This window comes from Xenopus laevis, chromosome 2L (genome assembly GCF_017654675.1).
Source record: "Xenopus laevis strain J_2021 chromosome 2L, Xenopus_laevis_v10.1, whole genome shotgun sequence".
NCBI classification, from domain to species: Eukaryota; Metazoa; Chordata; class Amphibia; order Anura; family Pipidae; genus Xenopus; species Xenopus laevis.
Window position 1 is genome coordinate 187,688,521 of NC_054373.1, and position 15,983 is coordinate 187,704,503.

At 33.9% G+C, this 15,983-nt stretch overlaps 1 protein-coding gene across 9 annotated transcripts in view; it reads left to right on the forward strand.

Annotated features, from left to right (window-relative positions):
• LOC108707614 (disks large homolog 2) overlaps positions 1-15,983 on the forward strand; it is a 659,829-nt gene that overhangs the window by 617,083 nt on the left and 26,763 nt on the right. For 6 of the 9 annotated variants that reach the window (XR_005965552.1, XM_041582854.1, XM_041582851.1 and 3 more), the window contains one exon: positions 15,119-15,218. The exons of 2 other annotated variants lie outside the window; for them this stretch is intronic. Coding sequence is in view for 6 of the 7 variants with exons in the window: in XM_041582854.1 (XP_041438788.1) it covers positions 15,119-15,218 (100 nt within the window). In the remaining variant the exon portion in view is untranslated. The remainder of the gene's footprint in view (positions 1-15,118; positions 15,219-15,983) is intronic. One more of the 9 variants, XM_041582853.1, reaches the window with a different exon arrangement.

Sequence of the window (15,983 nt, forward strand, 5' to 3'; positions counted from 1 at the left end):
GCCCGAAAACTCAAAATCTTCGGATAATTGTACGAAACCCAGTGCTGCTTATGATATCTTTGGGACTTCTTCCACTGACTTCTACATGAACTCGGCAGGTCTGAGTGGGAGTTCTTTTTTATTTTGACTTTTAACACCCTTGGGGTTTAATAAATTCTGTTTTTTTTTCACTAAAAATTCGGATTTTATAGTTAAAAAAACTAAATTTTTCGTGTTTTTGGCATTCGGACTTTAAAAAATAACCCCCTGTCTCATTGGTTATGGCCCATACAAACCAATAAACAAATAATCACCAAGTTAAAAGGGTTTCTGCTGAAGAACCTGCTATTAAAGAGAGAATGGATCTTTGTGATACAATTTGGATATTTCCTCTTCTGCATTCACTTCTATCAACAAATAGACTTAAATTCAAACACTTATTATTTCTCTTTGTCATCGATTGATGAGAATATTAGCACCTGCTATAAAGCACTTTGGTTCTACAATTGCTCATAAATAAAACACCATCCTTTGAGAATAACAGGTATCTAAGGAAAAATAAAGTTTCAATTTTCTTTTCAAATATGACCCATTGAGCTTGAATGCATATTTATAACACCTTTATTTACAGAACTGCCTCAATGCTGTTGTCAGCTGATGGCTGGGAAACCTCATTGCTAAATATTTCAGTCTGTGCTCTTACAGCTACCATGGGAAATCAATACTACTATGACCATGTCTTGTAATATTTCATAAAGGGGGTTATTTACTAAACTCTGAATGCAAAAATCACGAACATTTTTTGATTTTTTTTTTTTATAAAATCGGAATTTTTTGGAATTTATTAAACCCAGAGGATGGAAAAGTCAGAATCTGAAAATCCGGCATCTCAGACCCGTCGCATATGAATCAATGGGAGAAGTCCCAATGATTTTTTGATGTGCGCTGGGCTTCGTGCAATATCTGAATTGGAAATTCTGAAAAAACCTGAAAATCATAAAAAATCGAATGAAAGATTCCTGAAAAAATCACGAAAATCTGATAAATATCTGAAAAATCGTGAAAATCTGATTTTTTCCCACAAAGCAAATTTGATAAATTTGATAAATAACCTCCAAAATATTTCAGTAGGTAACTTAGTTGCCCTTGTCTTTAAGGGCCAGAACAACATATTCAATATTATTTAGCCCTGTGTTATTGTTGCATTGGGGCCCATAAGACTCATCACTTTACATATGAAACTCACTCAATGTGAACAAAAAATGAGGTGCTATCTATTGTTCACCATCTGAATGGTCAAAGTGAAACAGAAAAGCTATTTCGTGACACACAAACGAACAGACCTACTTTCATATGTATATTCTAGTTCCATACACCCAACCTGTCAAATTCTCACATTTTTCGTGGGTACCCAATCCACTGCATTGTCCTGCCCACTTGAATTCATATTTATAGCCTGACAAGGCAATGTAAATTCCTACTGTGCTTAAACCTTCTTTGACTGAGATCCTCAGCTACAGACTCTTTGGGGCATATTTATCAAGGGTCAAATTTAGAGTTTATACTGTAAAAACTCCTATAAGCTCAAAATTCGGAAAAAAAAAAAACTATCAACATTTCTTAAAAATTTTTAATTTTTTAAATTCGGGTGAATAGGATTGACCTGCAAACTCAAATTGAATTCGATTCATGTTTTTTCGCCAAAAAAAGTCAATTTTTCAAAGTCCACTAAATGATTCCAAATTGATTGTGTGAGGTCCCCCATAGGCCAAACACACCAATTCGGCAGATTTTCAAAGGCGGACAATCAAATTCTTAAAGGGACAGTACATGATAAATTTCCAATTTCTAACTCAAATCGAATTTGGACTATTCCCTATTCGCATTACACTAAGGGGTCAAAAGTGAAAATTCAAACTTAAATAAATTAAAATTTTGAGCTACTTTTTGTGTACTTCAACTAGGGAATAGTCCAAATTCAATTTGAATTTGAAAAATATTCAAATATCGAAATTTATCATGTACTGTCTCTTTAAAAATTCGACTTTGGCCATTTGCCATCTAAAATCTGCCGAATTGCTGTTATAGCCTATGGAGAACCTCCTAGAACTATTTGGAGTCAATTGGTGGACTTTGAAAAATGGACTTTTTTGGAGAAAAACTACGAATATTGATCGAAGGCGCTGTTACTTCAATCAAAAACTGACCTATTCGGCCAAAAAAAACTTCGATTTTTTTGCTAAACTTAGATTAGTCATTTTTAATTTCGAATTTCGAAGTTATGGGGGTTCAAGAGAATCTGCCCCTAAAATAAACTCAATATTCGAATTTAAAAATTAGATTTTTTTGATTCGACCCTTGATAAATCTGCCCCTTTCTGTACATCAATCCTTCTAACCAGGGCCGGAACTAGGGGTAGGCAGAGTAGGCATGTGCCTAGGATGCAAAGGTGGAGGGGCGCCAGGCACGTACTTACTCCTACCCCTAGTCCGGTCCCTTCTCTGCTGATCGCCCACTTGTTCCCATCTGTGCGAGTACGTGAGTAGGTATGCATTGATTTGCACATGCGCAGAAGCATCTTTTGGCGCATGCGCAGAAGCATCTTTATTCGCAGAAGCATCTTTTCGCTCATGCGCAGAAGCGCGCAACCAGCCGGCACAGCAGCCGGGCAGACTGCCTAGGGCGCCTGCCCGGCTTGGCCCGGCTCTGCTTCTAACACCAGGATAGGGCTCTATATACATTAAAATCATCCTCCTTCTTGTCCATATGTAAGATAGGACACTTGATTCCATGGAACTTTCCCTAAACACTCTATAAAAACAAGTTTGCATAGAAGAGCTACCCAAAATGTTCAATACTCTTCAGATTAAATTTTCTTAATTCTGGTTTGAGCTTCAACTGTTTATCATAATGGAAATCGGTAAAATAATATTTATAACTTCCTTGGTTTTGAAACTTCTTTAACAGTCTGCCACAACACGGGTATATTCTGAGATGTCAAGGACTATAATGTTCACATATGGGCTGCACTCGATTGTGTTGGCCAAGAATCTGTACTGTAAAGTGTTCCTCTGTACTGGAGTTTCACTTGCAATTCAGGAAGTGCCAACACCCAGAAAGGCATAGGGGGAAATACAGGATCAAAAAAATGACTTGCTACATGTGAGAGCTCACAGAATATCCCTGTTCATGGTTATGGTGTTTCAGTTTCCCTTTAACTTTGAAGAACAAAAATATCACTTGGATTCATATAGGTTGTTAAATGCCGACAGGTACATTACTCGGAAAATGTGGCAGTTAATAATAAGCCTGCATTGAAAAACAAGTCCAATTTTATTTTGAAAAGCCCAAATTCACCTAAACGTAAAAGGTATCACTTTGTTATTTAGAGATTATAATATTGTATCGGACTTAAAAGTAATAGAAACATATTGCATTTAACCTTAGCTTATTGTCTGCATAAAACATTCGATCATTAGAAACGGGCTACAATTTATATAAATGTGAATAAGGAAAGAAAGTTCTGTGTTCAGATTAAGTTATGACATCATAAGCTATGACATCATCATTTACTATCTATTACAATGGTAACTAAAGGAAAGCTTATTTTGATGTAGAAATAACCGGTCTTGTTATTAAACATTCCTAAATTTATATATTTTGACTTAAATACAAAAAAAATCATAATACTACAGGTATGGGACCTGTTATCCAGAATGCTCAGGACTTGGGGGTTTCTGGATAATGGATCTTTCTGTAATTTGGATCTTCATGTCTTAAGTCTACTTAAATAAGATTTAAATATGAATTTAACCCAGTAGGATTGTTTTGCCTCCAATAAGGATGAATTATATTTAGTTTGAATCAAGTACAAGGTTCTGTTTTATTATTGCAGAGAGAAAAAAGAAATCGTTTTTAAAAACTTTTAATTATTTGGATAAAATGGAGGCTATGGAAGACAACCTTTTTCGGAATTTGGAGCTTTCTGGATAACGGGTTTCCAGATTTTCAAATGAAAACACTCTGGCTCTGGACTGGCTCTAGATATTATAATAAACAACATAAATATCACAATGAAGGTGATTTATTTAGCCTTCTTTTATTTTAAAAGATCTTGAATAATGGTGAGTTTGTATAGTCAGTGGGAGGAGTATTTTCCAAATTCAAGCTATTTCTAAAACACCATTGTTCAAAACAAGTCAAAATGCTGTCAACTTTTTACCCAATTTTAAGCAATCAAGTCTTCAAGATTCAAGTCTTTTTTCATAAATAAGCAAGCATTCAAGATTTTCGAATTTTTGAATTTTATTTTTTCCAAATTTAAAATACTAAGGGGCACATTTACTAAGCTCGAGTGAAGGATTCGAAGTAAAGAAACTTTGAATTTTGAAGGGTTTTTTTGGTACTTCGACCATCGAATAGGCTACTACGACCTTCGAACTAAAAATCGTTCGACCAGTCGATAGTCGAAGTACTGTCTCTTTAAAAAAACTTTGACTACATACTTCGGTAGTTTAAACCTACCGAGGTACAATGTTAGGATTTGCGGTAAATCCTACGAATTCGATATTTGAATTCGTAGATTTTACCTCGAGGGTCGAATTCGAGGGTTTATTAACCCTCGATATTCGAACTGTAGTAAATGTGCCCCTTAAAAATACTTGAATTTTATTAAAAATTTGTATTAGCCTGACTGGATGTGTCCATTCTATATGTCCACTTTTAAAAGGAATGCCCACTCTAGAATACAAAAAAAAACATTTGTTTGCATAATAGAGATATGGGATCTGTTATTCGGAAACCCATTATCCTGAAAGTTCAAAATTATGGGAAAGACATCTCCCATAAAGTTCACTTAATTGAACCAATCCAAATTTTTAAAAACAATCAGCTTTTTCTATGCGATAATAAAACAGTACCTTGTATTTGTTCCCAACTAAGATATAATTAATCCCTATTGGAAGCAAAACCAGCCTCTTGGGTTTATATTTATAAAACCTCAAATGTCGAGTGTTAAAAAAAATTCAAGGGAAAAATTCAAATTTTTAGAGGGACAAAAAATTTAATTTTTAGAGAATTATTACGCTCAAAAGCTGCTAAAAAGCAGAATCTGAAAATACCCCAGCTAAAACCTATCAAAGTAATTTAGAAGTCAATGGCAGACTTCTCTTTCACAGTTTGAAGATGTTTCTTGCCATCATGATCTGTACTGGTTTTTGTTCCATTATCCGAGGTTTTTGAGTGACAATTCAAAAAAGTTGTACGATTTGACTTGTCACACAATTTTGTCGAGACTTTTCCTGCATGGACTTTTCCTGACCAAAATTTGTGATAAATTAAGGCAATTCATGGGTGGAAGTTAGGACAAATTTGATTCTATTAAAAAATTAGACAAATCTGAGTTTTAGTACATACCCCCTTAATGTTTAAATGATTTTCTAGTAGACTTAAGGTATGAAGATCCAAATTATGGAAAGATCCATTATCCGGAAAACACCAGATTATGAGCATTCTGGAAAACAGGTCCCATACCTGTAAAATAATATATAATTCAAAACAACTCTCTAATATATTAAAGTTATTTGTACACATGAAAACCTGGTAGGGAGGGAACAGACGGAAGCTCGACTGCAATTTCATATACAAATAACTCAAATTTAACTAAAATTTTAAAATTACTGTAATGTATATTGGAAAGTTGATTAGAATTAGATTTTTTTCATAAAGAAAGGAATGTTCATCATTTGGGTGGACATCCCTTGAAAGTGGTGAAATGGCAACCCATTATTGATCCTTTTCCAACATTGCTATTGAATTAATTTATACTGTTTGGAAACCCTAAAGTCCAACATTTTACTGGGCTTTTTAAAACAGCATTTGTTTTGCAACAGTTTTAAGTTAGATTTTAAACACCAGCAAAAAAAAAAAATCTGATTTATTAAATACATTTTTCTAAATATGGAACAATTTTAGATACATATTTATAATTAAAGCTGCACTTTAATTAATTCCCAAGATGTGCCCTTTTTTTTACTGGTGGTGTTCATTTCTGAAATTAGTTTTTATTTTAGTAGCTAAAACCTGCTAAAACTGTAGTGTTTTTTTTTTTAAATATGTAATTTCTGTTATGTTTTAGGGGCAGATTTATCAAGGGTCGAATTTCGAAAGTGAAAAATACTTCAAAATTTGACCCTTGAATTAAAACACTTTGACTTTGAATATCGAAGTCAAAGTATTTTTCACCGAATGTGGCAATTGAACGATCGAAGTAAAATCGTTCGAATTGAACAATTCGACCGATTTTAGCATACGATCGAACGATTTTACTTCGATGTGTGAAGACTTAGAGAAATTGTCTAGAAGGTCCCCATAGGCTAACATAGCACTTTGGCAGGTTTAATTTGGCGAAGTATTGAAGTCGAAGTTTTTTTAGAGACAGTACTTCAATTATCCAATGGTCGAATATTGAAACGATTTTTACTTGGAACCAAAGTCTATCCGATTCGATGGTCAAAGTATCCAAAAAATGACTTCGAATTTCGAATTTTTTTACTTCGAAAATTCCCTCAAATTCACTTCGACCCTTGATAAAACTGCCCCTTAATGTTTTCTGTTGTTTAAATAAATCACTACATGATTCTCAGTGCAAAATGATTACATACTGTTAAATCAGTCTAATCGCCCAGCTTAGAGGAAATACATTGTTTGGAAACAAAAATAAAATTGTTTAAAAAATGCATATAAAAAGTTAATAAAACAAAAATAATCTCAAATCCTTGGAGAATGCTTTCCAATTTACAGATGTTTGTATTGTAATTACTTTATTGTATTTTGTATGATTGAAGTGGCTGTATTTTATTATAATTTAAATTGCTGATGAAACAATATTTCTATCATGGTAATGAGATAACGATTTTGAAAGTTGGGAAATGTTTATTATATTGACATATGCATCCCCCTTTTATCATTCAGATCTGTTTAGCTTTGATTTGTGATATTATTTAGGCAGATAACTTTATTGCCATTTTATTCTTGAATATGATTGTGATTTCTAGCGTTCAGTTCGCAAACACCATTAAAAAACACATTTTCGTCCCATAAAAATAGCTCATTGCATTAAGCAGCCATTCATTCATTCCTTCATTGATTCAGGGCACATTTTAATATAAAATCTGTTTGACTTTTACGTTGCGTGCTTTCCTATCCACTGATCTGTCAATGGGGCATCATGGCTAACGTTCATCGTTATTTATGCTGGCATGATATTTGTTTTCTTCATGCATGACATACTTCCCACTTTTTTAACTCTTTCACCCCTGATTATTATTCTATGGCAACAAGGGACTTATATCATCTTTATTTAAAGGGATCCTGTCATTGGAAAACATGTTTTTTTCCAAAATGAATCCATTAATAGTGCTACTCCAGCAGAATTCTGCACTGAAATCCATTTCTCAAAAGAGCAAACAGATTTTTTTATATTCAATTTTGAAATCTGACATGGGGCTAGACATTTTGTCAATTTCCCAGCTGCCCCTGGCCATGTGACTTGTGCCTGCACTTTAGGAGAGAAATGCTTTCTGGCAGGCTGCTGTTTTTCCTTCTCAATGTAACTGAATGTGTCTCAGTGGGACCTGGATTTTACTATTGAGTGCTGTTCTTAGATCTACCAGGCAGCTGTTATCTTGTGTTAGGGAGCTGCTATCTGGTTACCTTCCCATTGTTCTGTTGTTTGGCTGCTGGGGGGGGGGGAGGGGGGGTGATATCACTCCAACTTGCAGTACAGCAGTAAAGAGAGATTGAAGTTTATCAGAGCACAAGTCACATGACTTGGGGCAGCTGGGAAACTGACAATATGTCAGATTTCAAAATTTAATATAAAAAAAATCTGTTTGCTCTTTTGAGAAATGGATTTTAGTGCAGAATTCTGCTGGAGCAGCACTATTAACTGATTAATTTTGAAAAATTGTTTTTTTTTCCCATGACAGTATCCCTTTAAAATCTAGAAATTCAAAATTTGACAAAGCATTATGCTATTAATTTTGTTCCTAGACTTTTGTAGCAGCCAGAGGCACCCCAATCCAGTGGCAGTAACTATGGGCCAGATTAAATTCAGCGAGAGAAAGTTATCTCCAGGTCTATCATGTGAAAACTCAAGGATGAGATTTAATCCAAGGACTAAAAGCTTTTCTCTTAATTCAGTTCCAGTTTTTTTCCCATAGACTTGAATAGAATTTTCTGAATTGAAGTTTTTCTGAATTGAATTGCATCTTGTCCATGAGTTTTCACATGATAAACCCTTGTCTCACTGAATTGAATATGGCCCTATGTCTCCACCAATACCCCAATATTTGTTGGCACATGGTCAGTCTGCTCTGGGTTGCTGTCAATCTCCTGAGAAAGAGAAGTATCGTCTCTCAGATGTCCATGATATTGATCTATTATTAGAGTGCCCCATGATTTTAAGATTTTTAAAAAATAAGTAAAATACCATCATATCACAACCAAAATAATTACTAAGTGAGCGTAATTATGAACGAAATAGTATTGTCATGAAGTACATCCGCAAGGTTATAAGCAAAAGAATACAAATATCAAGAAAATGATTATTATGGAATGTTGGTAGAACACATCTTTGCTATGTGCTTTCTCTTGTACCCCCAGCAACCCACTTTGGATGGCTTCAACCTCTGAAGTCTGTACATGATCTTAGCTGCGTATAAAACTTAACTTTTAATATAGAATTGACTAAAAGAAGGTGGACACACACCTGAACACCACAAAACAACTTCTCAGTGCTGGACAGTGTCCATAAAAACATTTAAGATAAAAAAGCACAAAAGGTGGACCCATTAATGGGTAATGTTAAAGTATAGTCAGAGTTTTCTGCTTAATGCAAAAATTAGGTAGATGCTCAAAAAAGTTTACATAGCCTGCCTCCCTTCCATTGTTCCCATATAAGCCAAATCCTGCCTGTCTACAATGGAAACCGTGGGAGCTGGTTTCGCCATCGTCCGCCTATGACGCCCTATGCATTTCGCCATGCCAACGGCTTCATCAGGGGCATAAGTGGTGTGCGCCCATCTCCATCTGAGTTAAATAGGCCAGTGTCACATCCATGTCCCCCATGGTGCTGCCGCTTGCGCCTACTTCACTTCCGCCAATGCGCCTAAACCCAGAATTGCGTCATTATAGTGTAATTTAGGTACCGGCTGTCGTTGGATACAGTGATGTATATATTCTATATATATATATATATATATATATATATATTATATTATACTATCCGTGAATTTGAATACAACATTTCTCGTACAACATGATGCAGCTCCCACTTTGCCCTTTCTGCCACAAATAGCACAATGCGCATGCGAAGCCCCCATACATCTCCTATTCGCTGACCCATGGCATGTCATTGCATATACCCGTACTTAACTGTTAGCTTAAATGTTTTTATGGACACTGTCCAGCACTGCGCAATGTGATTGATACGCAGTGAGTTTGTCAAGTTGTTTTGTGGTGTTCAGGTGTGTCCACCTCAAAACTATATTAAGGGAGTTATTTATCAAAGTAGGTTTTTATCTCAACATTTTTTGCTACAAACTCCGATCAACTCTGCTCAGGTTTTTTATGCTTATTTTTTATTAAATTTTTCCGAAAATTTGCTTTGTCGGAAAAAAAACCTTTTCACGATTTTTTTGGATTTTTAACCCGAAAACTAAAATTTCTTATGCTTTTTTGCCCAAAAACTTCGGGCTATTGCACGAAACCCAGTGCACATCAAAAAATCATTGGGACTTCTCCCATTGACTTATATGCAACCTCGACAGGTCTGAGATGCCGGATTTTCTAATTTGGACTTTTCCATCCTTGGGGTTTAATAAATTCTAATAAAATTCATGATTTTTTAAAAGTCTGATTTTATTAAAAAAAATCAAAAAAAAATCCAGATTTTTGCATTCAGAGTTTATTAAATAACCCCCTTAAAGTTAAGTTTTATACGCAGCTAAGATTATGTACAGACTTCAGAGGTTCAAGCTAACCGAACTGAGTTGCTGGGGGTACAAGGGAAAGCACATAGCATAGATATAATGTACCACTACTCCATAATAATAATTTTGTAGACCATCATATTACACCATAAAATGTACATCTAATTTAATTATTAATAAACCCTTATATAAATACTTAATTTGCATGATTGCACAGGGTGGGAATCACAAAAGTGGAATTGCCTTACAACTGGAGGAATTCATAAACATGCGTTTAGAAAAATGTGGCATGAAAAGTGGAGTAAAATCTTCATTTATGGCAGAAAATCAATCCTCTAAAAAATTGCAGTTTTTTTTAACACCATTTTTAAAAATTATGCCACCCCACGCCAGTTTGTTTTTACATCAAAAAGTTGGAGTAAAGCCATTTTACCAATTTTGTTTGTAACAGAAACAACAGTCTGTTAATAAAAAAAAAAAAAACTTATACAAACTTCAGATTGACATAAATTGCACTCCAGATTTGTCTGGAGAAATTAGGTAATCCCAATTCATGAAATGGAGACAGACTTTTGTGAATCCGGCATTGGACTTTAATTGAAGTAAAAAGAATGTCAAATTTACAAATGCCCTAATGCATTTCATGAATTTGAAGTATCTAATTTCTCTAGAATCTGCAGTACATACATCTGAATTGAGTACACTTTGCTGGAGTAAATACTGTAAAATTCAATTAGGCAAAATTCTCTTTCTACAACTTGTGTGGAGTAAAAATAAGATTTAAAAAACATGATTATGAATTTGTTGGCGTAAATTAATCTTTTACTCCATTTTCACTCCAAATTAATCTGGAATGATCCATCTTACTGTATTTAACATGATTAACAGAGGAACTGGATTGCGTTAATAATGTCAAAAACTTTACCGTAACTTCAAAAATGTGTGACTTGTTAAACAAGTTGCAATTCATAAATAATACAGAAAATTCAAAAACGTGGCACACCAAACAACTGTTTATCATGGTGAACCATGTCACCAGACCATCCCTTCTTCAATGTGATTGTCGACCCCTGCACCAACCACTTGTCAAGCACTGTTTTTAGCACCAAGATACCCTCCCAACAGCATTGCGCACACCTTCATTGCTCATGTCCCAGACGTAAAGGATATTTTAGTTTTCCTGCTCCTTGAGACGTTGTTTTGGGAACTATGATGACCCTGTGTACCCCTAAAACACTGATGTGCAAAGCGTCTGAATATATTCAGTACTTCTTTTTATTTTTATTGAGGGCAATTGAGATCTTTAAGTCTGTAATTTTTGAAGGCTGAAAGAAGAATCTTCTAGCTTGGTGACCATCTGGTGACCAAGGAAATTGGGAATTTGAAAGTCAGTTTAGAGACACCCAAGCTTCTGGTAGCCCTTGTTGCCATAGAAAGCATGCAGCATCCTTCGCATATCTTATTTTGTATATATTGGACCAAAAACGAAGAACTCAGAGGTGAAGGGGCTAATGAACATTCATAAATACATTTTATTTCAACATTTCGTTTTTACTTTATGTATGTTTCTAAAATTCAGATAAGCTTCAAGTGTAAAAGTGGTATGAAACTTCAGTGACTCCGATGTCTCATATTTTGTCAAGGTCAAAATGTCCTTCTAGTTCACAGATGGTTTATATAAGGCTTAACTACAATTTCCAGAAAGCTCCAGTATCTAGCACTGTTCATAAGTATATTTGTATGTGCAATTTATAACTAGCATTGTTTCCATATATAATGTCTACAGTAGACAAAATGGCAATTTGAGAGCACAGACTATTTAGTATATATCATTCACTATATGTATTTTGGGTGTTTGCCTTAGTAGGGGCTGTTTCTAGAGGAACTAGTAGACCAACAAAATCAATTGACCAAAATCTTAATTTGCAATCAATAGAGATTACGTTTAGTAAGGTAAGACAGATGACTACACCCAAGCATAGGTATAACAAAAAAACATACTGTAGGAGGAATGTATCAAGCCTTTTATAATTAAGGGGGTTATATATTAAAGGTTGAGTTGTGTTTTCTCAAAAAATTCTAGTTTTTCAGGGTACGTTACTTTGTTGGAGATTTATTATGCCCCGAAGCTGCTAAAAGCCCAAATCTGAAAATACTCCAGCTAAAACAAGTCAAGGTCATGTAGAAGTCATTGGCAGAGGTAACCATTTGAAGATGTTTGTTGCCTTCACAATTTTCGTTTTTTTTTTTAAACTGTTTTGCACTCAAAAACTGGATAAATTTGAGGTTTTTTTAGCCTATAAACTTCAGGTTTTTCCCCCGATTGCATTCAATAGAGTTTTTTTTTATAAATAAGCAAACATTCGAGTTGTGAGTTTATTTATAGGTAGAAAAAACCTTGCAAACCTCACAAACTCAACCTTTTATAAATAACCCCCTAATTGTAAAAGTTACTTTATATTATTAGTCTTTATAAACAGTTGAATTCATATAAATGAACGGAACAATATGATTTCCACAATCAATTTTTTTACAAATTTTTACGCAAATTAACATGAATTTTATGTAATCAAATTTTGAAATAAATGATATTTAAAAAATGTAAAAATCTGTCTTACAAAAAGTTCAATTGTTTAATTTGATCCAGTGACTGATGTTCATCAGTTTGATTATTTGTATCATTGCCTTCGGGAGTTATTATCTAAACCAACAAAAATAACATCTGAATTGAGATGATGAATCTTATAAAAGGGCATGGGAAGCATAAAAATTTTCAACTGAATTGGATTGATTTCATTACTGATGGAATCCACTTTCCTGGAATGGTTTTCCGATTGACTTTGCCTAACGTGGAAAAAATAAATTGGACTGAGCAAGGGTACACTGAAATTACATATATTTTGAATTTCTACTAATCTTTCTCAAGTCTATACTAACAAGCTTTAAACATAGCTTGTATTTCCCTGAAACAAATGGTCCAAATGGTTTTGCTGTGTTGGTAAATCCTCAGTTTTTCTCATAGAAGATGAGGTTTTCACCAGAGCATCCACCAGTCAACAGCAGAAATAATTATTGGTTTCACACATCCAATGGATAGGGGAGTCTATTTATCAAAGGTTGGATTTATTTATGTATGAAACTATGATCTAAACTAAAATCACAAACTCTAAAACTACAAATGTGATGAGATTTATTAAAATATCCAAATAAAAAAGTATGAATGGATAATTACATTGACTGAAGCGCAAAAATACAAGTACCTCTAAAAACCTCTTAAAAGTTTTTCGGACAATCCCTAGAGAAAATAAATATGAAAACCTCTAAAAGTCCAAATTGATTTAAAGTGGTCCAAAAGGATCAGAAAATCTACAATTGACTTCTATAGGACCTGGACAACTTCTACCTGGTGCAATTTTTCATTAGAGATTTTTGTGTTTTTTTACACTTAAGAAATCTCGAATTTAGAAATTTGTGGAAAAAAACAAAATTTGTTTGTTAGTAAATGGGCCCCTAAATACTTTTATCTTCATTACTACTACAGTCTTTAATATCTTCCTATGTTATGATTAGAATGTACTTTATTCAAAGTAAGATCTCGATTGTCATGTAACACAGTTCCATCACTAAATATTCCAGTTTGAGCCATAAACAAATATTAGAAAACCTTACTGAAGCCAATGTCTGTTCTCTCTTATGAATTTATACTGAATCAGAATTAGAATCCATAAAATAACCAACTGATATGGCAGAAATAGCTTAACATAGATCAAACATTTTAATGCATTCAGATTTGTTAAAGGCCAAATAAAACTATTAATAACTTTTAAAGTAGCAACTTTGCAATCATAATGATAAAATAAAGGCATTGCTTTGTTTTACAGAAATCATTTCCTTTTTTTTTAAATGCTGCTGCAACAAAACCAAGATATTTATGATTTCCCCCATCAATTAATTTTTTTAAATGATCAGAGCCTATTTATATTAATGGGAATAATGCATAATGCATAATGCTGCGATTAGAACTGTTCATCCACGTATAAATTAGATGAGTATAGTATTCGACAAAAATAAAAATAAAAAAAATTGCATGAGAAAAAAAAAGTTTTTATTCTATTATGAAAGAAAATTAAATTGTAAGCCTTAATTCTAATGAATATATGTTCATTAATAATGTAAATATAATTTATATTAATATCAGTATAAAAGAAAAAATATTTGGTTTTCTATTTTCAACTGAAAAAAAAAGTTCAAACCAGAGACATAATTTATGACACCTTCAGAAAAAGTTATTGTTCTCAAATGGAACACAATGACTTTTTAAAATTGTGTTGAATCTTTTAAACATTTTTTACATTTTCCAAAATTTGACTTTTAGGGGCAGATTTATTAAGGTTTGAGTTGTGTTTTCCCATGAAAATTTTGAGTTTTCAAGGTTACTTTTGAATCAAAAATAGTTTTTTTGGGGTTTAAAAAAACTAAAATTTTTTAAAGATTCATTAAACCCCGACCCTGGAAATAGCTGTAATCTGCAAATACACCATCTAAAACTTATCGAGCTCATGTAGAAGTCAATGGTAGAGGTCCCTTGAACAATTTGATGTTAAAAGCCTTCATGATGTTTGAGTTTTTTTCCAAGAGTTTCGATTGAAAACTCAATCGAGTGATTTGAGGGGTTTTTTGCTACAAACTCGATCAATTTGAGTTTTTGGGTAATTAACCCAGAACTCGCTGATTCAAGTTTTTTCCAATCAAGTTTTTTCTTAAATCAAAGAAACCATCTGAGTTTTGAGTTCATTTGAGTTAATTCAAGGCTAAAAAAGCTCACATAACTCTAAAATTCAACCTTTGATAAATAAACTTTATTCATGTATGAGGTGAGGTGTGTTCCAATGCTCTGGAAACAGGTTGGTCAAGGTCTGAGAACATTCAAACATTTTGTTTAGGTTGATTCTAGGCCAAAAGGTGATTACAACTGTCCTTCATTCCCCAGTGATAACCCTTAAAACTAATAGTTTTGTTTTTCAATTATCTGAAATAGACTTGAAGTCACTGTAGTTCTGTCCACCTTTACAGACTAGTTTTGTCAGCATGACTGTGACAACAATTAGACGTCCTTGTTTTTGCCCCATGCCTCTTCTCCTTCACAGTCATTCAATGACAAGCGTAAAAAGAACTTCATCTTTTCACGAAAGTTCCCTTTCTTCAAGAACAAGGATCAGACTGAGCAAGAGACCAGTGATCCAGAACGTAAGTAGGAACTCTCGGAGGTGACGTCACGTGTGGCACAAAAAGAAGTGGGTGACACGCATGACACGTTCCTTCCCTTCACCTTTTTTCCACACATCTAGGCGTACAAAACTGGTAGGAAGGGTAGGCATTGCTACTGTGACCAGTGTACGAATGCAGTCTGGATCCAGAGGCTTTGGCAATTGCTCTTCAATCTGAAAATGTATCAAAGGCACAGAGGCCTTGTAAATGTGAGCAACACCTTTTATTTATTATTATTTTTATGCACCAAACACATGCATGAATTAAAAAGGCAGTGTTTGTGACAGAAAAAGCTAAAGTTTTGCCAGAACTGAATAGACTGGATAAATATTGAGCATCAATTTTTAAATGGGGCCACCCTCCACCACTAAATTATCCCACATTCCCATAATTGACATGCTAATGGTTCAAAAATGTCAGAAATTACATAATGTGCTATCTTTGTATACATTGGGCCAGATTTAATTCAGAGAGAAAAAGTTATCTAAGGGTTTATCACGTGAAAACTCCTCAAAGTAAAAAATTTGAGGAGAAAAAACTTTTTTCCAAATTCAGTTCCAGTTTTTTTCCCATAGACTTCATTGGAGTTTTCACTTGATAAAGAGTGAGATATTTATTTCTGTATTGAATCTCGTCCATGACTTTTACGAGATAAACCTTTTTCTCACTGAATTGAATCTGGCCTATTTTGTTGTCATTGTATACAATGGGCCAGATTCAAATCAGAGAGAAAATGTTAGTAGA